At 43.7% G+C, this 27,164-nt stretch overlaps 1 protein-coding gene across 5 annotated transcripts in view; it reads right to left on the reverse strand.

Annotated features, from left to right (window-relative positions):
- Nucleotides 1–27,164, reverse strand: part of arvcfb (ARVCF delta catenin family member b) — a gene marked incomplete at its 5' end in the record, with an annotated part of 313,393 nt that overhangs the window by 160,499 nt on the left and 125,730 nt on the right. For 3 of the 5 annotated variants that reach the window (XM_084053881.1, XM_084053882.1, XM_084053880.1), the window contains one exon: nt 15,478–15,708. In XM_084053881.1, coding sequence (XP_083910007.1) covers nt 15,478–15,708 — 231 coding nt within the window. Of the gene's footprint in view, nt 1–1,514; nt 2,178–15,477; nt 15,709–24,691; nt 24,808–27,164 lie in introns of those variants that run through there. The other 2 variants (XM_084053884.1, XM_084053883.1) reach the window with 2 other exon arrangements.

Below are 27,164 nucleotides of genomic sequence, written 5' to 3' on the forward strand. Positions count from 1 at the left end.
ACACACACACACAAGCAAGAATAGGCTACTTACAACAGCCATTACACACCTGTACAAATAAATACAGCCTATATATTGCAGTATGCACGCATGGACGCACACAGACAGATAGGCTATTCAAAGACAAAGTTAGCTCACACTGTGTGTGTGTGTGTGTGTGTGTGTGTGTGTGTGTGTGTGTGTGTGTGTGTGTGTGTACACACGCACGCACGCACGCACGCACGCACGCACGCACGCACGCACACACACACACACACACACACACACACACACACACACACACACACAATTTCAGAAAGCACATTCCTGTGGTGTCTCATGGGGAAAAAAACAAAAGCATTTAACGCCTCATCTGTCCAACTACACGGGCACACTGCCTATAAATCCTGTTCCCCTCTGCGCTCTGCCTCCCACAAACCCATCATTTAGAAACTTTCAACACTTTGCACCGTGACGGGGGTCGGGGGAACAGATACTGTGCCAGTTAAAAGTCAGACCTCTCGGTGCATGTATCCATCCACCCTGCCATCAAAACGCCAGTGACAGAGACTGTTGATGTGTCAGAGGAGTCGTAAACTCGTAATTCATATCATTGGCTCCTTGCAGAGACGAGCCCCCGACTATATTATGCCATGTTTGCTATTTACAGCGAGAAACGGGAGCCAGAAACGGTCGAGACTGGAGACTGATGATGCGTAATAATAGCTGTGTGTACACGCAAAACACTCACACGTGTGTGCGTCCATACACCGTAGCCTAATAAAGACCCACATAAATGCACACATACATACAGTATTTAGGCTACTTCACACATATCCAGCCTGAAGGGCATCGATAGAATTAGTGCGCATCCCTGCCTGCACACACTGAACACATTGGAGTAAAACCGTTATAAGCAACTGCATAGATCAGTGGTTCTCAACCAGTGGTCCGGGGACCACCAGTGGTCCTTGAGGGGGTTCCAGGTGGTCCCCAGCTAAATGATGGAGAGTTGATAACCAAATGGACCCTTATAGATCTTTAACTATTGAGAGTATAAAATGAAACCGTTTAATTTTACACTCTCAATAGTTACATTATTGTTAAACATCTGCTTACTTAATTAAATAATTGTTATTTTCATCAACGCTTGCTTGTTATTATCTCTCCTAAAGGTACCAACATCAATACAGCATGGAATTGTGGACAAAAACGATAATAAATATTCTAAAGTCTTGGGTCTGAGAGTCTAAATCTCATCCAACGGTGGTCCGTGGCTCAAATATTGCCGAATAAATAATGGACCTTGATATGAAAAGGGTTGAAAACCAGCTGGTATAGATACAAAACATCAAGCGTCATGGATAAAAGTGGAACACAACACTTGAAGCCAAGGCAACGAATCAATCACTTGGACTGGACACACATTATGTGAGATCAATAATGACAGACATTGACATTTGATAGGAAGGAGAGGAGAGGAGAGGGGGTTTATATAGGCACCAGGCAGCAAACGGCGACGCACCAACACTAACCTGTTTCACTTCGGCAGGCATCGTCCAAAAATCCTTTCGTTTAAAAAAAATAGACGAACGACACTTATTTCCCCCTCCTTTACAAAAAGTTCTTCGTTCCCTCCTGACTGTCCGTCTCGCTTTCTCTTGTTTACGGTGAGTTCAGGTCCTCCACTGTGTGAGCGCACAGCTAATAGCTCAGAGGAAGGCTGCCATCCTCTCTCTCCAGTCCCTTCCAATGTCTCTCGCTCTCTCTCTCGGATACACACACACACACACACACGGTCCAAATCCTCTCTCGGAGAGCGAGGAGGGAGTGAAAGACCGACGGTATCTTCCTTTCCGTTTGCTCGGCAGCAGCAGCAGAGATGCTACGTATTGGTAGTATAGTAGCTAGTATAGTATGGAAGGCTGGCTGGTGAGAAGAAGACGAATCATGGACCAAACCAACCGGGCCGAGGTTTAAAAAAATAAATAAATAGGAAAAACCCCGTGACGAAAGCAAGGAATCCAGAAATGGGAAGAAGCGTAAATTAATTCATGTGCACCAGTGTGCACAGTCAGTCACACGCGCGCGCGCAGACACACTCAAAAGTTACCCAGAGAGAACAAAACCCTCCAGGGCTGAGGGAGAAAGGGAGGAGAGAAGGAGGAGGGGTGTGTTTGTGTGAATAGAATGAGGGGTTCCCAGACCCAGACAGCCAGTGGTAGCTCGCTCGCTCGCTCTCTCTCTCTCTATTTCTCTCTCTCTCTCTCTCTCTCTCTCTCTCTCTCTCTCTCTCTCTCTGTGGTGGGGTGGGTGGGACCAGTGGCAGGGCTCTCTCTTTCTTTCTCTCTCCCTCTCTCTCTCTCTATGCTCCAGCTGCGTCTGTCTGTCAATCCCACCAACCCCTCCCCTTAGCTGCCCCCGCCCTCCATCCTCCTCTCTCCTGTTTAGGGACTGACAGGACTGCCTCATTGGCATAGAAGATGCTGAGTGATAAAAAGGAGAATCTGAGAGAGAGAGGGAAAGTTGGAGAGGAGAGAGAGGGGGAGAGGGGGGGGGCAGGCTACTTTGAGGCAAAGGCATCCCATATTCTGCATCTGCAGACTTTTACGCGCGCTCGGGCACACACACACACACACACACACACACACACACACACACACACACACACACACAACCGGCCCCCACTCTTGCGTGCAACTCTTTTCTCATGCAACGCTTGCTTTGTCCCATTCCCTTCATTGCACTTGATATAAGGGAGGGGGTGAGAAGTACGTGAAAGAATTCGGATTCACATATATTTACTGTGACTGAGCCCCGAGGAAGAATGTTAATCTAATAATGCAAATGGAGGCTCAGTTCAGGACACTTTCCTTTTAGGTACAACATTAAGAGAGAGAGAGAGAGAGAGAGAGAGAGAGAGAGAGAGAGAGAGAGAGAGAGAGAGAGAGGGCTGGTCAGACAGCTTTAGAAGAAGGAAAAGAAAAGAAGGAAAAAAGATGACTGGACAAAAAAAGGAAAGAAGGAATCCACAGAAAGAAGGGATAAATGGCTGAGGTATTCCGTTAGGTCAGAGTAGCCGCTTGCCATGCTGCCCCACTTTCGTTCTAAATGAAAGACCCTGGCAACCCACGCATCATTATGTTACATCCTTTTACTTTAAATAACACTGTTAATGATTCACACGGGCAACATTACATGCACAGTATCACCGTTGTCAAGTTATAAACCTTGGAACTTATTCAACTTCTGTGGAAGTTTTCTCTCTTTGGGAACAGTATTTCACAATGCCCACTTCACAGTGAATTTGCCTGTGTTAAATCTATGAAAATGTCACAGTATTGCTATGGGAAAAAAATGTATTACTGAGATTGTACTTTTGTGCTAGTATTGTTATGCAAAGGTTGGACATACTGTAGAAGAAAAGTCTGTGTAGTGCGTACAGTATTTAACACCAGGTAGGCACTGAGTAGTAGCTGGCCATATTGAATGAATGTGGTATGTGGAGTAAATAACCCACAGCTGTTAATCAAAGACAATGTGAGTCAGTTCTCTGTCAGGACAGGGTCTGTGAAACAGATGGTGGAAAGGTTAACGTTGGCCAGTAAGGCGCGGCTTGACAGCCAGCCACCTCCAATGAAGCTGCGTCTGTTAAAATCATGTTTTCTGCCTCCTTTCCAAGATGTCAGACATGAAGAAGTGAGGAGGGGGATGCTGGGGGTGAGATAGACAGAAAGAAAAAAGGGAGGGAAGATGCAAGGAGAAGTTGACAGACAGCAGGGGGGAAGGGGAGAGGAAAAAGACAGAAAGTAATTAGGGGACTGGTGGTAACCATAACAAAAAATGTGTTCAGATAAATACAAGTCTACAAAAGATATGTCTTAAGAGGCTAATTAAAATATGACACTGACTTTGCCAGATTCAGTAAATTGTTCCATAGTGTTGGAGACACCAATGGCAAAAACCCAATCCGCTATTTATGTGTACCTGCAGGGTAAATATGAGATTTTCTGCCAGAGGCTACCTGCTGTTTATGCTAGCAGCAGCAGAGCATGCAAAACAATCATTATCTAATACATTTTTACATTGTTTTTTGTTTCCTCCCTGGAGAATGGAATGGATACCCCGAGATCCAGAGGATTAGGGTCTGGTGTTTTGTTTTGCTTTTAGTGACTTATTTTCTGGTGGTTAAAAAAACTGTAATGTTCATTTAATTGCAGCACAGTAGGAATAGGGAGTTTTCTAAGCATCATGTTATTGAACATGCAGTCATCCATCCTACTATAATTGCACGGATACACTATTAAAGAACACCTACATTTAAACTACTGTTTATAAATCATGCATTCTTGTGTGTTGTATTTAAAAACAAGCTCAACCAAACAGTGCACCCATTCAGGTCAGACTATATGACTGAGGACATTAAAGTAATACAGCACCTTCTATCTTTTCTCACATTCCTGCCCTGGCCAGTCACTGCCCTCACTTTAGCTGTTACTTCTCTGAGGCACAGTTCATACCAAGTCCAATCCTTTCCATTCTCTCATTCTCCAACGTCCTAACTTGCTAATAATATGGTGGCTGATACAGTGTGGTACAGCCCCTTGGTGTACATCTTCTCTTTCATTGAATCATGCTAATTTACTTGAATTGAACTTAACTGTTTCAGGTGCTAGACTGGAGAAGAAACTGGGCATTTTGTATTGTACTATATTGTATTGTATTGTGGTCACATTGAAAATATGGGCAAAGGGTTTGTGGTTCAAGACAGCCCAAGGACAAGAGCTGAATGCAAACTACCTGCTAGTGGTTATAGTGTCCAGTGTCCATCAGTTAAACCAGTCATTTTCAAAGTGGGGTTGGGATACTTGGGAACCCATGAGTTAAATAAAAAATCACACCTGTGTGAAGGTAGCGGCGCCTTTGATATATTTTGTCATAGATATGTGTTTCTACTAGAGAAACAATATTAAAAGGCTTCCAGTGGCACTAAATAGTGCCATTGGAAGCGAATCACCAAATACATTCCAAGGTAAGTGGCAAAAACTGATCTGTCATAGCTGATAGAGTGGGTACCTAAAAAATAAACTTTAGGTACCCACTCTATCAGCTTCTATCTTCGTAGCTTTTTGTAGCAGATATACAAACTTCGCGCTCTATACCTTTAGGTATAGAGCGGATATTAGCCCTCTATACCTGGCTTTTGCGTCAACGTTCTGATTGGTCAGGCTCGCCAAGGTTCTGATTGGTCAGGTCCGTCAACGTTCTGATTGGTCAGGTCCGTCAACGTTCTGATTGGTCACTATTCATGACATCACTATGTTACTATTCATGACATCACTATGATGTCATGAATAGTGACCAATCAGAACGTTGACGGACCTGACCAATCAGAACGTTGACGGACCTGACCAATCAGAACCTTGGCGAGCCTGACCAATCAGAACGTTGACGGACCTGACCAATCAGAACCTTGGCGAGCCTGACCAATCAGAACGTTGACGCAAAAGCCAGGTATAGAGGGCTAATATCCGCTCTATACCTAAAGGTATAGAGCGGCTAGCGCCGCTAAAAATCACACCCAGTGTGAAGTGGGCGGTGTGTGGTCATCACAACATGACTCACTTTAAAAAAAGGATAAATGGCTTTTTTTAAAGTCCATACTGCTATTCATAGGGCTGCACATGTGTCATGTGTTTCGCTAGCCAATCACAGTCCTGAATTTGCAAAGTCAGCCAATCACATTACAGTTAGTGGTGATGACACTAGCTGTAATATGATTGGCTGATATGAAAAAAGTATCGATTTGCATTAACAATGGAAGGGTTAGGGGGTACACAATTTTTTTGGTCGGTGTCCAAAACTCACTTATAGGGGGCGGCTACACCGCCCCAAAAAGGACAGAATTGGGTCTGGTCTAGGCAGAGCTACAACTCACTCAATCAGCCAGCCAGCCAGCCAGCCAGCCAGACAGACAGACAGACAGACAGACAGACAGACAGACAGACAGACAGACAGACAGACAGACAGACAGACAGACAGACATCTCTGTTGATGTGGCATGATGATGGGTATACTGTACCTACACTCATGGACGCCTACAATTGAAATTGTGGCAGCAAAATTGAGAACTGACTGGCAAGGGAGGAGCATTTCCATATATTTAGTGTGGTTGCCCTAACAGGGCAACCAGACTATTGTACTCTATACACTTTATTATTTCACCTGATAAACTTTTTTTCTATTCGCTACTCCTCCCACAGTTTATTTTTCCCAATTTTGTGCCATATGTCAAAATGACCGGCTTCACCGGGAATCGTGTGCTTGTATTTTGCTAAGAGATTGGTTGCATAGTTTTATTGATATTGATTTATTAGTGCATTAAATTTCCCCATCCACTTCAATGGAAAAGTGAAAAAACTCAAATTCAAGTTTTTTTTTCTTCTCAGAAACCATAAGAGCTAGAGTTACCAGATTTGGAGGGGAGGTTCATAATATTGTCCGAAATTATTGAAAAAATAATTAAACCATTCGGCCTCATGGTGGCGCTATAACAGCCCACTTTACCTTTTGGCCTATAACTCTTGAACCGTAGGTCGTAAAATCTAAATTTCTTTTCCCCTAGATTCCTTGGGTCATTACGCAGCTTTCCATATAGGCCACGCCCATTTGCGTCAGGATAGATTTTTTGATATTGATTTATTAGTGCATTAAATTTCCCCATCCACTTTAATGGGAATTGCAAAAAATCCCATTCAAGTATTTCTTTCTCGGAAACCGTAAGGGCTACAGTTACAAGACTTGGAGGGGAGGTTAATAGTTTATTGCAAAATTATTTCAAAAAGGATCACACCAGTCAGCCACATGGTGGCGCTATAACAGCCCCCTTTACGTTGTGGCCTATATCTCTTGAACCGTAGGCCGTAAAATCAAAATTTCTTTTTCCCTAGATTCCTTGGGTCATGACGCAACTTTCCATATAGGCCACGCCCATTTGCGTCTGGATAGATTTTCCGCCATTTTGAATTTTCTTCAAAACACACTTTTAGCTCCTCCTCCCACATATTTTGCCCCTTTCACAAAAATCGGTACACATGATCTCTGGACCAATGCGATACTTTGGAGCGAAACAGAATTTTGATAATCCATACCGTTCGTCCGTAAATGGCTTCCAAAGTTAGCGGGAGGGGCCCGTTTTACAAAAAAGCCCACAAATCACGAACAAAATGTCCGGTCAATCCCAAATTTGAATCACATGTCAAGGGTGGTTTACTCAACAAATCCCCAAAACAATTTCCACTTTGATCCATAGGGGGCGCCACAAATGCTAAAAATGTAACCTTTTGATGCAAAAAACGTATTTTGCTGGGATCAATCCTCTCTAAATGAAACGCACGTGATCTCAGGAGTGACGTGACAATGTAATTGGCGCAGCCTCCGACGGTATTCCTCCCGGCGTATTCCTCGAGTCCCGACCGGCATCGGCGCAACCACACTTTGCAATTGCCCTGAATTGCGACACGTCTAGTTTAAAGTTGTAGCTGCTATTTCCTGCAATCTAGAGCCTTCAATCTTAACCAATAAAGCTGATCTTTTCACTGTACAGCTCAGTTCATATTGCAGTATCGTAGTCAACAGTCAATGTTTACTATCTGGTTTAATACAAATAATAAGAATACATTCATAGACTTCTAGATGGCATATTAGTCAGGTGGAAAGTAATAATTTAAGACCTCTCGAAAATGATGGGGGGAAAAATGTTTCTTCATAAATTGCACTTGCATTCTGCTAGTCATATTTATTGCAATGCATATTTTGCTGACATGTACATTTTTTGTCATTCATATTTGTTGATGTAATTCACATAACGTTTAACATTCAAATATATTTTGTATTGTCACACATTCTCTTCATTTTTTGGATCTGACACATTGGTTACATTTTGTTTTGTTAGTGTATCTATACACGCCTCATGACATGTTGTTTTGTGCTAGCCTAAGCATACAGTATGTGTGTGTTGTTGTTGCTGTGTAGGGATGCAGGGACCGAATGAGAGACCTCCACATGTGTCAGCTTTTGCTAGCTGAATTAAATAGTCAGTTCAAGGTCAGTGCAAGTTTAAAGTCTTTGCTTGTTGATTTTCATACAGTAGTAGAATCATCGGAATGCAATGGCCTACTCAAAAATCTAACTAACCAAGGTATGATTTGGAAAATGCATGGTTGGCACTGGCTGTAACGTCAAGTATACTGTGAGTTGTTTTCAATGAGATGATCTAAACACACCAGCAGTATGGTCCTTTAAAAGTTGATTCATAATTAATTGAATATTAATAGCTCATTATTGGTGATTAATAGCTCTATTTCATATACTTTCACAAATGTTCCAAAATAGAAAGAATAGCAGATCTACAAGCTCAAATGTTGTGATATGATGTGTTGTGAGCTTGTGGCGTGGCCGCTATTTTTGAAGATTTTTGGGGGGAAATATATAGACATTCGCTAAATAGGCACACCGGGTTGAAATTGATCAAAGTGGTGTAGTTGTAGTACATTGCAATAATGTGTGATTGTCACAAAATCCCAAGGCACACCTGGGCTTGTCTCATGGCACACTGTTTGGGAACCACTGATTTAGTCATGGACAGTTTTATTGAATGTACAATTACTATTGCACTTGAATCATGACAAAAATATCACAACTGTTCAAACACTCAACTCCCCTTAACCAACTACTTAAAACCATGAGGCACTTCGAAGAGCTCAGGAATGTTACATCCAATGAACCACATATTTACTCCTTCAGCCTCTCCAAAACATGGTTCATTGCCACTCCTGGTCCTCATTTTCTCCCCATTTACATGCTTGTAAGTCACATAGTAAAAATGTCACGCCCGTACCTTCAACTCATGAGTGTAATTAAATCAAGGCTTTGAAGAACCACACACCTCCATTCCGGCCACAAAGCTGTGGGGCATACAGACTGGTTTCAATTTAGGTTTTCTATGGGGGGGGGGGGGTAGGGGCAGGGGGTATACAGCCTTGTTTGGTTATCCTGCTGGACACTGGGAAGCACTGAGGTCACATTCCTGAAGTGGCACTGGGGTCCTGTAAAGGAGAGGCACTTTATTTTAAACACATGTGGGCTAGGCCCACACTCACTGTGCCAAGGGACTGACAGAAGTCCCCCATTCATGAATCTGTCCTCCACCTATCCTGCATTAATTATTCCTCATTCCACACAGACATTTCTTTCCTGGGGACTTGGGCAAGTGAGAAACGGTCAGGACATTTTTGAAAACACACACACACGAACGCACGCACGCACGCACGCACGCACGCACGCACAATTAAAACTGTCCAGGGACCTAAGGCTCTTTGCCCTTCACCGGCATTGAGATCCCGTGTTCCCCAATTCCACAGGGAGGACTTGCGTGGGTAGGGAAAATGGAAGCAGTTTTCAGAGACCCTCTCAGTGCTTTTAGTGAGCATAATGGTTTAATGGATTGAGATCGAATGGCAGGGAGGTACACCAGGACAGGCATTAGGGCCACTGGCGTTGGGGCTGATTTGAAGGATGAAGGTCTGAGCCAACCCTAGAGGAATATAAATAACCCTGTAGTAACAAAAGGGATTCTCTCTCTCTCTCTCTCTCTACTGCTTTGAATGCAAAGAGAAAGTGTCCGTCTCAAACCTTGACTAAAGAAATTCCTGTCCTCCCATATCAGACCATGCACCAAGCTGGGATACAAAGCTAGTTAAATCCCCCCTTCACACTCACACACACACACACGCACAAACGCACACATACACACACGAACGCACGCCCCCACAAACACACATAGGTCTACAGTAGTGTGCAATGTGATTCACTGGGCAGTGAGGAGGATAAAAGATTGCCTACATTGACCTCTATTTTATCATTTCAAATATCTGCTTAATGAGCATTCACAGCACATAATATCACAAATGTAAAACAACATTTTTTAGGACAAGTGAGGAGAACTAGAACTAAGAATGGAGTTAAAAGAGTACACGGAAAAGGGGGGGTGTCGGGCACGGGAGCGGTGGGGGTGCAAAAATAAACAAAGCAGCCCGCTTTCACACCAAGGTAATTAGGACATTTTATGGGAGGTTCCTGACGGTACTAGGAGGGGAAAGGAGTGGGGGACGGACGGACACTAAGGCTCATTGTTAGGCAGGTGATTTACGAGAGCATGGGGGCTCCCTCCAAGGCCCATGCCCCTAGAAGGGATATATGTACACTCACCGATATAGTGGCCTGACATCTTTGTATTCATTGTGCCCAAGCAGGGCTAGGAAAAAGGGGGGGGGGGGGGGTGTACAGAGGGAGAAGGGCTGGAGGGCATGGTGGGGTGAGTGCTGCATTGCCATCACTAGGCTGAAGGCCTGTACGTCTTTGCTCGCAGACAGCAGCAGACATCAAAGGCTGCACTGTTCTCACTCTCCAAAGCTCTCAGGCCTTTGAAAACTTTCCATAACATTTGCACGAGGGGGGTACAGAGGATTGGCGTGCACCTCGGTATAGCCGAGAGAGCCTGCTGAATATGGCATATGAATACCAAACAACATAATATTGTGACTGTCTCTGCCGCGCGAGGAAATCAGACTACATTTTTCAATGAGGTTGGAGGATCGGCTCCACGGTTTGATGAGCTCCATCAGTGTGTGTGTGTGTGCGTGTGTGCGTGTGTGTGTGTGTGTGTGTGTGTGTGTGTGTGTGTGTGTGTGTGTGTGTGTGTGTGTGTGTGTGTGTGTGTGTGTGTGTGTGTGTGTGTGTGTGCGCGTGTGTGCGCGCACGCACACATGCACCGGCGCACATATGTGTGTATGTGTGGGCACGCGTGTATGTGCGTGCATGTGTTCGCTGGCATGCACTAAGGGACAGTAGATGTGGGTAGACAAGATAAGGCGTCTGGTGTATATGAAATGAGGTCACCTTCCGCAGCCCTTCCACTCCAGACAGTCATGGCTGTCTGAGTGCTGGCTGCAACTCTGCGTACATAGAGCCGTCACCATTCAACACTTGACCTTTCAGAGCCTGGGCTCTGACGCCACTCCGGGCTAAAATCAATTACCGCAGGCAAACCTGATACCAGACTAAGGAAAAGAGAAGAAAGACCATGTTTTTTAGTGTGCACTACCACCGCCAACAACAATATGGTTGCATGTCCCAGCAGGCTGGCGATGAATGAAGATATTTAAAGATGACCCCCTAGTCCATGTTACTATGTTAACAAAGCATTTGAGTGTTGATGTTGTGGTCAGTCCAATCTAACCCCATCCCACCCCCCACCCCCACTCTTTTGCTGTTGATGTTGGACAGTTAGTAGGTCAGTAAGTGTTCTTTCTAACAAGGCTGAATAAAGATCATAATTCATGTAGAAAGGTCTTGGAATGTAGGGCAATGGTGTTTACAAGAGCCCCATGCTGCTGCGGTGGTCAAGGTCTCTTTGGCAATCAGCCACCTTACACACTGTGCCAATATCATAACAAAACAAAAAGCAAGATATCATATTTTTTACGTGTTAAACCATGCTGATTTCTAAACCCTATGCTTTGCTGTAAACAGTAATAATGTACAAATGGATCCGGGTCCATTTGGTTCCATTTGGCACTCAGTAATGATGAATATTTTTCTCCCTGGTGGAATCTTGGAGGACTAAACCTGACTTATTACCTTCACATCTGCACACTGATTAAAGTTTTGACTTTTAGGTGAATGCTACTCTAGATATAAATCTGTGTTTTACTAATTTTAAAATCAGATCTGTTCCTCTCATGTAAAGTGTACGGCCCAGTGATGATCCAACAGTTTTTCATGCCTGGGTCACCACTGATGGTGTAGCAGTTTGTCTCTGGACCAGGATATTCCCCTGCTAGCATAGAATGTAGTTAAAAACCTGACACCATGCCCAGTGATAGTTTGCAGGCTATGTCTCCTGTTTCTGCAAGCAGACATGCTCCTGCTGCCTTGTACGGAATCCGAGAGGACATTCTCTCCTGTGTCTCCTTTACGATGTCTCCCTCGCCTGCTCTCCTATTTATTCAATAGAACTAAAATGCAAAAGTCAATGTATTTTTCTTCTCAAGCAAGCAAGCCATCAAACTAAACAAAATAACCACGATGCTCACGGCAGACAAAACTGTAACAGATTTTGACAAGCCCACAATTTGACTGCATACTTGAGTTTGGAACCAATCTGTTCCATGGCCAAGGTGAGCTTTGGTCAGATCGACAACTAATCTCATTAGGCATGTATTTGGGATTCCATTAATCAGACCTGGAACCAGTTTCCCTTCTGACCCCAAGTCTAAATCATGGCAGACCTCATTGAGCATGCCCCTGAAGTTGTGAACCAGAGCCCCTAGTTGCTGATCCGTGGTCCAAATTAATCCATCACCTATGCATAAGGGGCCCTGTGTGTGTGTGTGTGTGTGTGTGTGTGTGTGTGTGTGTGTGTGTGTGTGTGTGTGTGTGTGTGTGTGTGTGTGTGTGTGTGTGTGTGTGTGTGTGTGTGTGTGTGTGTGTGTGTGTGTGTGTGTGTGTGTGTTGCGTCCCTCATCACTCAGCCTCATGATCAGAGTGGGTCGTGCGTTACAGTCAGTACGGCATCCACACACGCACGCATGAACAAACACACACGTCCTGCCAAGATTTCCTCATTACTGAGCAGACCAAGACCAACCCCCTTGTTCCACCTCTGTCCCTCTTGTCAGGTGTTTGTGTCACAGCCCTTGCATCCAATTTGCCAGAGCATTTATGGGTGTTTATGATCAGGCCAATGGTCCGATACCTGGTGACATTTGAGAGCCGTGTAGAATGGTGTGTGTACTGTAGATAAATACGCACGGGTATGTTCCACTCAATTGATTCCCCAAAATGTGTGTGTGTGTGTGTGTGTGTGTGTGTGTGTGTGTGTGTGTGTGCGTGCGTGCGTGCGTGCGTGCGTGCGTGCGTGCGTGCGTGCGTGCGTGCGTGCGTGCGTGCGTGCGTCAGGGAGGTGCACATGACGAGGGCCTAGTGTGTGGAGTAACAGAGTGTGACTAATTCACAGGCTGTCATATTAATCACTTAAACCCTACTACTGTATGTACTTTGTTGACCGGTGTCCCCTAGGGGTCTATCCTTGGCGCCCCTCATTTTCTCCCTCTACCAAATCCTTTCGCCAAAAATAAGCTCACAAAGCGTCACACTGTGAGCTTGTAGATCAGCAATTTTTGCCCAAGGTTCACCTATTTTCACTGAATGTTTGCCTATTACGACATGCCCACAATAGGGACGGTAGGGTTCAAGTGGTTAAAAGTGGCTTCCAGTAAATCATACAGGAGTATTATAGCATGGTGGCTCATATGCACACACACACACACGCACGCACACGCACGCACGCACGCACGCACGCACGCACGCACGCACGCACGCACGCACGCACACACACACACACACACACACACACACACGCACACACACACACACCCACACACACACACACACACACACACACACACACACACACACCCACACACACACAGAGGAACACAAACAGGCTCACACACACGCAGAGGAACACAAACAGGCTCACACAAACAAACCCATACAGAAGGAAACCCATCCATAGATATAGCCCACTTGATCTGCAGTGCCTGTGGTGATGGAGTAGGTGAAATGTTTAGTTTATTCTGCTGCATTTTACCTGCAGCCTATTAATTTTATCTTTTGTGAGGTCCAGGTGTTTGCAACATAGGGATTAAGAGGGGGCTGCATTTCTGGACAGAATTATACAGCAATAACATATGAAATGTAAAGCGGTTGTCAGTCATACAGTAAAAACATGATGGCTGAATCACTTAAGCCATATATACTTGTGTGTAGTAAATCAGAAATAGCCAAATTAAAGCTCACAACGCACTTCGATACTTGTACTTTTTTGTTTTACTAATTTAGAAAACTGAAGATTTTTGAAACGTTTCAGCCATAATGGCATGCCCAAAATAGGGAAACCAGGTTGAAAGGGGTTAAAACCCATGGTAACATGTAGGTATTCTTCACTATGATAAGAGGTATGACAGTATTACAACTCAATGTATGAGATGTACAAGTATGAGGTGAAGGTAGATAAGCAGTTTATCAAAGCTATGTTTAGTTTAGTCAATTATGAATTTTAAGCAACTGTGAATGAGCAAGCCAAATTATGTTTTGTTGTAGGACAGTGTCGCTCCCCGGAAATAACAGATTTTCGGCAAGCGACAAGTTGAAGTATAGCCTATAAATTACTACACTTAAGAGCAAGCGGCAGAGAGGATGATCTTTACTGTGATTGATTACATGTGCCATGGTGATGCAAGAGGAGAATAGGTGCATGCCAGTTCCACTGGCTTCAACCAAATCACTGCTTGTTTAAAAGTGCCTGTCGTAGAAAGATCCAATGACACCAGACACCGCAGCAGTTAGAATAACAGAGGAAATAGGACTGTATCACTTCCTCTCGGAGGGCAGTAATTCGATGGACGGACTATAAATCAATGGGCTGTGGTGACAGATGACATTTCTAGAGGATTAAACATCTGCTTTATTTCACGTGTCACGTCTCACACATCTCCTCCTCCAGCAGCAGGAGACACGATTCACAAGAGCCTGCTGGCTCAGTACTCAGGACTCTGACATCCATCGCATGCCAGACGGACGGACGAAGCTGGATGACAGGCTAAATCCAATCAGAAATGCCGGCTGCAGATGATATCAAAGAGCATGGGGTGAAAGTAGATGGGGATTGGGTGTCGGTGGCAGGAGGTGGCGGTGTAAGAGGAGGAGAGAATGAAAGGTAGAATCTCAAATGACGAGTCACCACACAACTGATTGCTGCACAACAGCCCAGATCGGTGGGAAGTGAACAATCGAAACGGGGCTCTGCATGCAATCCCAGAGATATTGAACAAAGAGATTAGAGATCTCCAAGTCAAACTAGCGTGGACCCTGTAGATATGTTCCCCCAGAAGTAAAGCGATGACCCAAATACATGGAAATGAAAGGGAGCTGCCGAGACAGAAGGAATGGGGTTGATAGCGTGAATCACTGGTTCTCAAAACAGGTTCCGGAGGATTACAGAGGGGTCCCCAGCAAAATGAGGAACCGTTTAAAGCAGTTAAGCCCTATTTATTATTAGAAAATAGCCAATCTACGAGCTCACACGTGTCGCGATACGTTGCGTTATGAGCTTGTAGATCGGCTATTTTCGACAAATGTTGACACATTTTTTTCTCTTATGGGGGTCCTTGTTATAAAATATTTTCAGATGGGGTTAAGTGGACATCAATCTGGGAGTCCTTGACATGAAAATGCTTGAGAACCACTGGCATGGATAGCCGAACGGCACATAGACTGATGGGTAAGTAGGTATGTGCAGGTAAAAGCAGACAGAGCCTTGGTCTGGTTTGGCAGTTAGGAGGGAGATCAGGGTGATGGCATGTTTTTTTGTACCTGCATCACCACCTGCTGCCACGCCAGGGGCTGACTGGTGGCAGTAGTGGTGGTGGCAGAGAGGGGGACGGTCCCGGCAAGCCTGTCGGGAGGCAAGTTGGCACGCTCGAGCTGCAGGGAGACGTTGCGTCGCTCCTCCTCGAGGGCGCGGGTCAGGTGCTCGAAGCGCGCCTCCTGCTCCTTCACCGAAGCCAGGATGCTGGCTGCCGAGTGAACGTCGTAGTCCTCCATATCAGTGGTGGAGTTGGCGGCAGTCTGGGGTCGCACAGGCGATCTTCCAGGGTTGGAAGGAGGAGAGGAGGGGAAGAGAGAAAGGGGAGTAGGGCACCAGGTCATCGTTATATAGATATCCACCCAGCTGGCTCTCTTGAGATCAAACTGGCTAATATCCTGCCTAAGAAGAGCAGGGAAGTTGTTAATAAGGAGGTAAAGTGGAAGGCTAACTTGTTAGCCACATCCGGTATAACAGTGACAGCCCACCTATCATGCTGGGATGCAGAGTACAATACAAGTTGAAATGAAATTGGACTGGCAATCTCAGTAAGTTTACAAAGATTATACCGGATGTGCTGTCATCTTCAGCTCCTTACAAAATGGCCATGTTTTAACACCAGTGCAGGGAAAATGACAAAATGCTCCACACATTCACACAATGTATACTGTAAATGAAACATGACAGAAGATGCAAACAATGTGTACAAACAAGACCCTTTACCCAGACTTCAAAAGATGGAAAGAGTTGATATCCTCCCTTAAAACCACTTTCACCCTGGTGTCCCTATCTTTATAGGCAAAAGTTTCCACAAATTCTCACAAATTATCAAAACATTTTTCAAAATTGAAAATAGCCGATCTCTGTTAGATCGCCTATTTTTGCTATTTGTTATACAACAAAGTATAAAGTAGGGCTTAAGTGGTTAAAAAAGAACGGCCTTACCCAACATGGATGAACGTCACTGGCATAATATAGTCATGCACATGGCGATGATGTATACTGACATACAAGCACTGCCGCAGGCAGGCATACAACACATGCACCAGCTTCCGTTTCTCTGAGCAATCCATACCGACATATAGTCCGTGCGTGATATCATACGGTTATTAATCTGTTATGATTTTCAGATAACACAGGGAACACGTTGACCCCACACATCACAGTCACATACAATCTTGCAAAACAATAATGCAATCTGATATGCATTATTGATGGAAGGGCCAAGAGGTCTGAGAGCACAATAACAAATCAGTTTGGGGGTGGGGGGGTGAAAGGTACATATACACACCTAGTCGATAGGTAGACTGAGATGAGTTAGAAGATAGACATTCCTCACTAGAACGACAGAATAGAAGCCGAAGGCACGCGATGTAGAGGGCTGAAAAAGGAAGGAGGAAAAAGGACAAGGAAGACAAAAACAGAAAAAGTACAGGCTTTAATAAATAGATAGATAAAATCATTCTTTTGTTTTTATTAAGTAAGAGTAATTAAATTCCAGTTCTAATATTTACAAACTATACAGTAATTCCCTCTTCCTAAAACTTCAGCACAATTTATTTTGCCTCCTTTATTCGTTTTATGGATTGCTTTAAGACATTCAGAAGGTTATATTCACATACACTGTTTAAGAGTTTGATTTGAGAAAATATGTTTTTGTTAACAAATCATACATCCAAATATAGATCTGTTTTACTCCAATGTTTCCAAACATTCCAACATGAATCATTACGGCCCCAAAATACAGAAAATTAAATCTAATTTATCTATTGTCTGTGTTAGTCCCATAAAGAGCTGAGTCCCACCCAGACACTAAAAACACGTCTCCCCTGCTATTTGTGTTTTTATTGGTGGTTTGTTTTGTATAATTTGGAATTTAACTCCAGTGATCAATGAAGGTTTGTCTTATCTCTTACACATCTGAAATGTGTGGGGGTATATGTAGATTTAATATAAATATGAGAACACGACTGCTATTTCTTCCATTATATGGAACTGGATGCTCCTTTATCTTCAGAGCATACTGTAGTATCATGGGAATAACTGAAAAGCAATATTTTCAGTTGAATCTTTGGATTTACAAAATGACAGTGTAGAACTCACTTATGATGGAAATACCCTTCAAAGGTACAATCTAAGATAGATCTCAGAGATTACATAAAATAAATGTGAATCTGGTTTGTTTTTCATTGTTATTCACCAACATAATGTCCCTAATAGAATACACTATTAAAGTCATCCTTAAACTATGACACACAAAGCCATTAGTGGTGCAATAACATTTCAATAAACGTGTCATTTTGTGGTTAGAGATTAAAACAAAACAAAACCATTCTCAGGCTGCATGAGAGCAACGAGAGAAGTCATGAACAAGAGAAATGGCATTGAGTCAGTAAGCACACTACATCAAAGCATTAGCTATAGTTGCTAAATGCCTACATTGTAAATTGTAAATTGCATTTGGGTTATATTCCAGTTGATCCTACCGATATGACAGAGAGAGAGTGCTGCTAAGGAGAGGATGTTTAGCTCAACGGGGGATGATCAAGACATAGAATAGAATATTAAACCCGTTGAATAATAGACTATGAGAGTGCAGGTGTGTGTTTCCTTGTGTGCCTTGAGTAAGTTGATTGTGTGAGTGTGCGCACGCGCATACTTGCATGTGTGTATCGATGCTATAATGCATGCAATAGTGAGCATATGCGGTATGGGTGCGTGCGTGGATGTGTGCGTGCATACACTTCACGCGTAAACAAGTCTGACACAGTCTCTTCTATAGGACCTGGTGGGTATGCAAGGCTCCTATTTCCTTTGAAGCACACAATCCCTCTTTGATGTTTGTTTGGTGCTGATCATTTATTTATCTAGCAGGGAGTCTGGTCTGACGCGCTCTGACTCTCTAGCAAAGCAATGCGTGCTGAGAAGCCCACGTTTTCAAAGCTGTACTGTGCTGACGGCGGTGATGGCATGTGTGGAATGGGAGAATGAGGTTTCTTGTATTTGTTTTTGTCTTCCACTGACAAATATAGGCAGGGCGAATGAGTAAGGAAATGCTCCATAGTCACACAGAATTGAGTCAGAAGTGTGATCAAAATCTGTGGGAATCAATCAGTCATCGGACGGGCAAGCTACTGCACTATCAAATGCCTGAACACCCGAATTTTTGAGTTTCTACCCAGCTACCATCAGACTGTTGAACAAGGCATGGACACCACATGTCTGAGGTAGTTTTATTGGGGGGGGGGGGGGGGGGGGGCTTTTATGCTTTTATAGATAGGACAGTAGACTGACAAGAAAAGGGGGCGAGAGATGGGGAGTGACACGCAGCAAAGATAGTCAGGAACGGGATTCGAACCCGCGACACTCTGTCAGGCTGGCATTGCAGCCTAAGGTGCCTGGACCTCCACACTGCAGCCCAGGCCGTAAAGTCGTTTTTAACCATGTGAAATATCCAGCAGGCCGAAGGCGTGCCCGGGACTATCTTTTTGCTAAAATAAATTGGATATTAATCTTACAGATTTTGTCTAAACATCACGCCAATCGGTACACATTATCTCTATAGTCATGTGATCTAGACGGATCTGTAAAATATTTCATATTCCATCCTGATTGGCCATGGAAGAAATGCCACCCTGTTCCTACTGTTTGTTGTTCAAACCGCACGGAAATTGGCCTATAACTCTTGAACCGTAGGTCGTACAATCAACAGATACTGGATTCCTAGGATCATGGCACAACTTATAGGCCCTGTTTTTATCTCTGGGGTCATGTGATCAAGATGTATAAGTTTGATTTTGTAGATCCCACTCCAAGTGGCTATGACCAAAGCTTGCGGGCCCTGGGTAGGCCCTGGGTAGTGCTCCGAGGAGCACAATTTTTATTACTTATATTTTTTACCCAGCCTTATGGCATCATGTTATGCTCACACCTGCATATGATACTAATGTTATAAATATCATATCATACCTGCTTTCACATACGCTATAAATCTCCCTATATATATCTATCTTTGTATACTGTAGCATATACATTTGTTCTATTTAACCTGTTATATATTGATTGATTGATTGATTGATGTACTTTATTTAGTAAGACATGAGAACAACAGTACATGGAAGTACAAATTCACAATAGGCCTACAAGGTCTACTAAACTGGAAGACTCATAAAAGCACTGAGCTTGTTTCAAATGAGTTCCCCACGCACACAAATCATGATGACATAAAAGAGACAGACAGATATACACAACTACTATAGAATGTCATACAATCAGTTTACAGGTTACTGGTATGAAGAGTGAGAAATATGTACAAAAGAAGAAGGAGAGGGGGGGTAGGTTAGGTTAGGACTTAGACAGGGGCCATTTTCCAATTGCAGCCTCCTGAAGGTGTATCTTTAGGGCATATACTGTATCTCTTTCCCTTTGCTCTCACTCTACTTCTGTCCTCTCTCTTGTGAAAACTGACTCTGATTATCATCTGAATCTGGAGTATTCACAGTGTATGTGAATTTGATTTCGGGTTTTGCTTACATACTGTAGGCAAGAGTACGAAAAACACCATTTTGCAACTCACTTTCCAAGACTATCAGTCCTGTTCAAGGAAAGCCACTGAGTTGGATTTGTTAAGCTGTTTTATATTTCATAGTGTAACTTGTATCAGCCTAAACCTGTGGTTGGTCTGTGGAAAAATGATTTATTCTGAAGTGATACCTCTCTTGTGAACCTTTATTCATGTTCATGGTTCTTTCATCTTTGAAGCATAATTTATGTTACCTAAGAAAATCACTTTTTCATTCTTTGATGAATGGAAATCCCCTTTCTCCAAATATAAGGACATAAACTCAGCCTTAAATGAGTTCAAAACTGGATATGTAGCTATATATAGCTGCATTGTCAACTGTACTGCCCATAACTATTCTGAGTTTCGAGATAGCCCTTGATGTATAAATGGCTGAGAATGACAACGTGCAACAGGCTGTGCTGATTGGTTGTACATGATGACAGTCTGCAGTGACTCCAGTGATTCACACACTCCAGAGAGAAGGGAGATAGGGGGGGTGTGAATGGGGCAGTGCAGTCATTTCTTCCTGAGTCACAGAGAGAAAAACATGGCAGGCACGTCAGCTATAAGCCCTGTGGTGGCTCTCATTAGCCACCAAACTTCTGGGCCTACTTAAAATAACCCATGGAATCCACAGAATTCCCCCTCCCTACCACAACCCCTCCCTGACATTGCTACTACCACCACCACCGCCGCAAAAACTATCGTGTTTTTCTTTTCTGACCCAGCAGATGTTTGCAGTCTGCTGGGGCATTAGGGGAGAGCCAAGGTCTCTTAACCTCCATCCTCAATTACCCACACTCCAGTTCTCCACCCAACTTCATCCTCCAGAAAGCCCTCAGAGCTCCAACTCCATGGCTAACTATGTCATTTGTGGTTGGCACTAGCACAAGTGTGTGTGTGTGTGTGTGTGTGTGTGTGTGTGTGTGTGTGTGTGTGTGTGTGTGTGTGTGCGTGCGTGCGTGCGTGCGTGCGTGCGTGCGTGCGTGCGTGCGTGCGTGCGTGCGTGCGTGCGTGCGTGCGTGTGTGCGTGCGTGCATGCGTATGTGTGTGTGTACATGGGCATTTCTATGTGTGTGTGGGACAAGGGTTGGAGGAGCTGGGAGGGAGGCAGGGAGGGAGGATATAAAACCATTATTCAAAGATTCTCTGTAATTAAAAACATGCACATCTCACATTCCATGCTGCGCATGGAAGGTCAGACTGTAGATGCAGCACTTTGTTGCTACATGAGCCCATACGAGCGTGTGCAAAGCTGCTTTCCCCCCTCAAGAATATACTTGTTTCAGCTCTAAAAATAGACTGGTAATACTGTAAATAAATGGGCATGAGCAGGGCCTCGATTCGCAGAGTGGTTGTTCAGGTGATGAGACGTAGTGGTCGTTCACATTAACCAGTAATTCTGGGCATGTCATAAGAAGCGAACGAAAAATTGCAAAAATTGCTGATCTGTAAGCTATTTTCAGCAAAGCATTTGGTATAGAGGGAAAAAGGAGGGGACCAATTACAGACCCATGGGGGACCCCATTCAACTACTCTAAGTATATAGGGTTGGTGGTTAAAGCTGAGTGGTGACCATCAGTTGGCCAGTACTGAGTCAGACACATTCACCTGATTAGGGAGTAGGGATTTTGTGTGGAGGGGAAGGTAGTATTTAAAAGACCTTCCAATCATGGCCCCTCACTGCCGATTTGCCCCCACATATTCAATTAATTTAATGTCTAATGAGATACGCTTAAAAACACCTGCTCCTTTTGTTACTCTGTGTGTGTGTGTGTGTGTGTGTGTGTGTGTGTGTGTGTGTGTGTGTGTGTGTGTGTGTGTGTGTGTGTGTGTGTGTGTGTGTGTGTGTGTGTGTGTGTGTGTGTGTGTGTGTGTGTGTGTGTCCTTCAATCCTTTCAGTTCAAATCAGCACCTTGGATGTGATAATTATTCACCAAATAAGATGTCAAACCGAGGCAATGGCGCTCTCTGAAATCTGAGTGAATAACTTTAAACTCTTAGATGGGCAATTCATTATGATTGGTCATCCATTATATCAAAACCTCTCAGTTGATGACTTGCACATAGGTGATTCATCTGAAAGTCGAAGTTGATAAAATGGCTGAGGATGAACTATTTACTCTTTATACATTATTTACTTTCTGTGCATCACTGACTCCTGTACCCGATAGGTTTATGCATGTTATCTAGGGCTTAACTAAATTATTAAATGCAATTGCAGTACTTAAATCACTTGCGACAATCTGGCAATTCACTGTGGTTGTGTCATGATATTCACTTTTACTGAGATGCTCATCGGCATGATGGTATATATCCAGAAGTCAAAGAACAAACATTATTAAATCTGATAAGTGGCTCTAAAAAATATGCCAGACTAATGTAAAACATTGGCCTGTTTTAAACAAATACAACTTAATGTGTCACACATCTTTGAATATCCCTTCATAAAGCCAAAGAAAGATACAGCGACCTAGCTAAATATTGGCTTCCAATTTCAGATTCTGGGAGTGATTGCCTGTGGAACATTAAAGTGGTGTTAATCCCTGGAGGGGGATTGCTGAATGATGCCAGGATAAATAAAGCTTAGCGAGGTGTGTGAAGTCCATCACTGATAAGTTGCACAACTAGACGTATAGGTGGGAGAAGCGCTGTGTGTGTGTGTGTGTGTGTGTGTGTGTGTGTGTGTGTGTGTGGGCTTTCCCTAGGCTGGTAGAGGGAGAGTAGCGCCCAGGATTGCATAGGCAATTGGCACTGGGTGAAAAATATGGGTTACAAAATCGTGGGATTAAAAAAAAAAAGTAACACAAAAAACTGGGGTTTCTATTGCGGTCCTATGTATCCTATGTATGCATAGTTACATGTACATACACACCCTCAGCACCCTCAATAATTAACAAAATATACAACACTATATACACCCTCAACAGTGCTTTCATAGTGCAGGAGAAAAGAAATAATAAGAGAATGTACAGTAAGCACGTCAGATAGTGTCCTTACTCCATACTATAATGAACTGATGTTACCTCCGATCAATTACTCTATTGAACGAGCCGAACGACCATCGTGTGCCTCATTATAAATCTTCATAGCTAGCGGCACACAATTATTTTCTGTGTCCCCTTCGGGAAGAGGAATCTAACATTATATTTCCTGCTAAACCTGCCGGGGGTTTGAGTGGTTGTCCATGATGGTGTCCAGCTTCCTCGCTGTACGCAACTTTGCCACCTCCTCCACCCCGTCCAGGGTAGCCCCAACGAGGGAGCCAGCTTTCCTGACCAGCCTGTTCGGGTTGCTTGTGTCCCCGGCATTAATGTAACCCCCACCCCCCCCTGCAGGTAATCGCAAAGAAGAGGGCACTAGCCATTACAAACTGCAGAACATCTGCAGCATCCTGCACACAAAAGCATCCCTCGCAAAAATACAGGCATTTTCTTGTCTTTTTGATTAAGCAGCAGAAAACACATTAAAGATAGCTGTTTTTTTGTTTGTTTAAGTATATACTGCCTCTTCACCTAAACCTATTAAAATAACAAAGCACAGCTGTTTTAGAATGCGATCATTTCAGTTAATTAGCCGTTATACAGACCAACATACATAGTAATAGGCAATAGGCATTCATTTCAGTGACTACAATTCCCTGCAACAGGACAAGCTTGAATTCATCACAATTACAAGGAACACAAGGCTAAGAGCTGCAACGGCAGAAGATTTAACATCATAATGGGTCTCTAGAATGAGCACATAATAGAGGAGTGCAAGATAAAGAAACAACACTCAACAATTCGAGATAGAAAACAGGATCTATTCTCGCTTGAAGCTGTTGATGTTGAATAAAAAAGGATTAGAGAACCTATTGGCTTTGATGTTCATTCATCCAGTTACCTTGGCTTGAATCAATAAATGGAAATATACAGTATGTTTTTGCCTACTTCTGAAAAAAGGAAAAAAACATCCTAAGCAAGCAGAGGTTAACCAACATACAATTAAACTGCGACATGGCACAGTATCGAAAAGAGAACTCAAGCAACAGATTTCTAATTCAAAGTTATGCAGCCTATCATTAATTGTAGAAAATGGACAGGAGCAATGAGCCTTCTCCTGCTCAGGTTTCAAACAGGAGGAGATGTGACAGGAGGACACCAAGACCCCCATCTCGACCTTCTGATGTTTTAGTCTTTCTACCTAAATTGGCGTGACTGTGTGAATTATTCAAACTGTAGCACACATTTCCTCAAGGCAGAGACTTTCAAAGTATTTTTCAAAGATGAAAAAGAAAGTTACTAAACAGACACGCACACGCCAAGACGTGCATGCACACGTGTGCACTGTATACAACACACACACACACACACACACACACACACACACACACACACACACACACACACACACACACACACACACACACACACACACACACACACACACACACACACACACACACACACACACACACACAGAGGAAAGGAACCCCGACAACAAAGCAGATCTCCCACAAAGAGAGATAACAGAGAATGAGACATTTTGGATTGAGGGGGAAAATAGTGGGGAAAAAAAGCCTGGCAGGAAGCATAATTGCTGCAATGATGTGCTGAACGGAGTGATTAGAGGGAGGAGACAGATAGGGAAAGAGGCAGAGGAGAGGGCGGGTGTACCTGTCTTTGATGTTCCGTGTGCACCGTCAGACTGAGTGGACTGAGGTGAATCCTGGGCTCCGTTACAACTGTCTCGTTTGTTTGAGCCGCCCAGCGAGTTCCACCCGACACAGCAGCTGCAGCGAAGGAAATAAAAAAAACGATAAGAATCCTGAACATTGATAATACCTGTATGCCTCCACACACACACACACACGCACGCGCACATGCACACACACACACGCACGCACGCACGCACGCACGCACGCACGCACGCACGCACGCACGCACGCACGCACGCACGCACGCACACACACACACACACACACGGTGAGGTATAGACAGATCAACAGCATCAGCATCATTAGGATCACAGGAGACTCAATATGTGAAAAGCTAAATTGGAAAAAAGAAAAGATAAATCAATTGAAAGTTGACTTTGGTCTCCAACTTCTACTGTGGGATTAGAATATCTCTCCAACCTCAGGGATACCGGGTGCATTTGCTTCAAGGACAGATAGGCTTTGAGCACCTTGGATTTCGGCACCAAACATCAAAGGTTAAGGTAATCCTCTCTGCGTTAGTTAATACATCTTCTCTCTCTTCCTGCCCCTTTCACAACCTTCCCGTAACCTCCCCCCCCCCACCGCCCCCAACCTCATTATCCATCTCCACAATTGAAGTTTCAGACTAGCCTCTAGATGCATGTTAAATGAAGATTACCTTCAACAACAAAATGATGTGTCAATTCAATTCTAAATGAGCACATGTGGAGCTCGTTTAGATACTGCTGCTGCATTTCTTTTCCAAAGATGACAGCCTATTGCTTTCTCATAAGTATTTTGTTTTCATTGAGACAGATAACAGCACAACTGAGTGGCAGACAAACCTGGAAGACAAAGGAGAGGGGGTTCTTCTGATGGGATTTACTGTCAGCCAAAACCAACAGATATATGTGAGTCCAGCATGGATCTTGGGGCTTGGGGGGGCTAAGCCTTCACCACCCCCCCAAGCCCCCCCTGGAGCTGTCACTGCTTAAAAGCATCTAAAAGTCTAAAAGCATCACATACTGTCTTATGGGAGGTCACCAGTGCAAATTTGTAGATCATCAGGGAAAATCTGGGTAGTGAAAGTGAATGTGTTACCCTTTTCTCAACAACAATTGAGATGCCCTCGAGCAAGGCACTCGACCCCCAATTGCTCTGGGGGAGCTGTTCTTGACCGACAGTGTGATTGTACTGGGCAGCTCCCAGCTGAACACATCTATAACTGTGTGAATGTCAAGCAGGTATTCTCAGCAAAAGCCCTTCCACAGATATAAAAGGTTAGGGGAAATTTATTGTAGCCATTATTTGACTCAGTAGAAAATGATACCTCCAACAGCGTGTTCTATGTGCTTTCTTGTCCTGCACAATTCCGACCCCCATACTGATGAACTTGACGACCATCCCACAAAGACATCACCGTTTGACAATAATCTCTGCAGGAACGTAATAATAATATTTGTGCCTCATCTCTCTGCACCTACCACTTTGCCCAGCCTGAATTATGCAGATACGCTTGCATATTCCACATAACTAATCCCCTTCCCATCAGCTCCATATCGCTTGGAGAGCGATGCAGCATAATTGTGTTATTAATAATAAATGCAGAATGGGTTCTCAACTGACTGACCGATTCTGTGGAAGGCTGACTGGCTGGCTGACTTAAGGTCCTGGCTGTCTGGAGAATACTTGATTGATCAAGGCATTTTCTCTGCCTTTGCTGTCTGTTGACAACTTGGGAGGATTTCTTCGCAGCTAAGAGTGACGAGGGTGATCTTTCACCGCTGCCTCTTACCTATGGTATGATGAATAAGTACTACAGTACAGATTTGAGCTGCATTTGGCCTGTGTAAAGGATAATGCCTGCATGTGCATGTTAGTGTTTCTGCAACCTGAAAATGCATTTTGGAGAGACTGTTACTGAGAGACTGTTACCGAATAAACCCTATATAACAATAAATACTATCAGAATATTTTTTTTAACACTTATTTTAACAAAGGAATATCACTTACCCTACTTACTTCACTTACATTAATCCTATAGTACTGTACATTAAGTACATAGGTACAAATGTACCATATATAGAGTGAAGAAAGACAGAAAACACAAGGATGAGACAGGAAATGACATACTGTACCATTGAACCATTATGCTAAGTATACATCACCCAGAGGCCCATGGGCCTGCATTTTGTCAGAAATTAACTGGGTACAAAATGTGCAATAGGTGTTAGGCCTACCGTATGCACGCACAGATTTGGCTACAGCTTAAATGTGTGTTGATAGTTGTTAGTAGAGCATCAATCCCGTTTTCAAATGTGTAAAAACTGACAATTACATGCAATTAGTAATGCACACTTAATTACATTTGATAAATATAGGCATAGTTTGTTTTGCAAAATAGTTGCCTGTAGTACCAGTTAAAGTTGCCAAAGTAGCCATCCCTCAAC

This window comes from Gymnoscopelus microlampas (assembly GCF_963454915.1).
Source record: "Gymnoscopelus microlampas genome assembly, chromosome: 4".
NCBI classification, from domain to species: domain Eukaryota; kingdom Metazoa; phylum Chordata; class Actinopteri; order Myctophiformes; family Myctophidae; genus Gymnoscopelus; species Gymnoscopelus microlampas.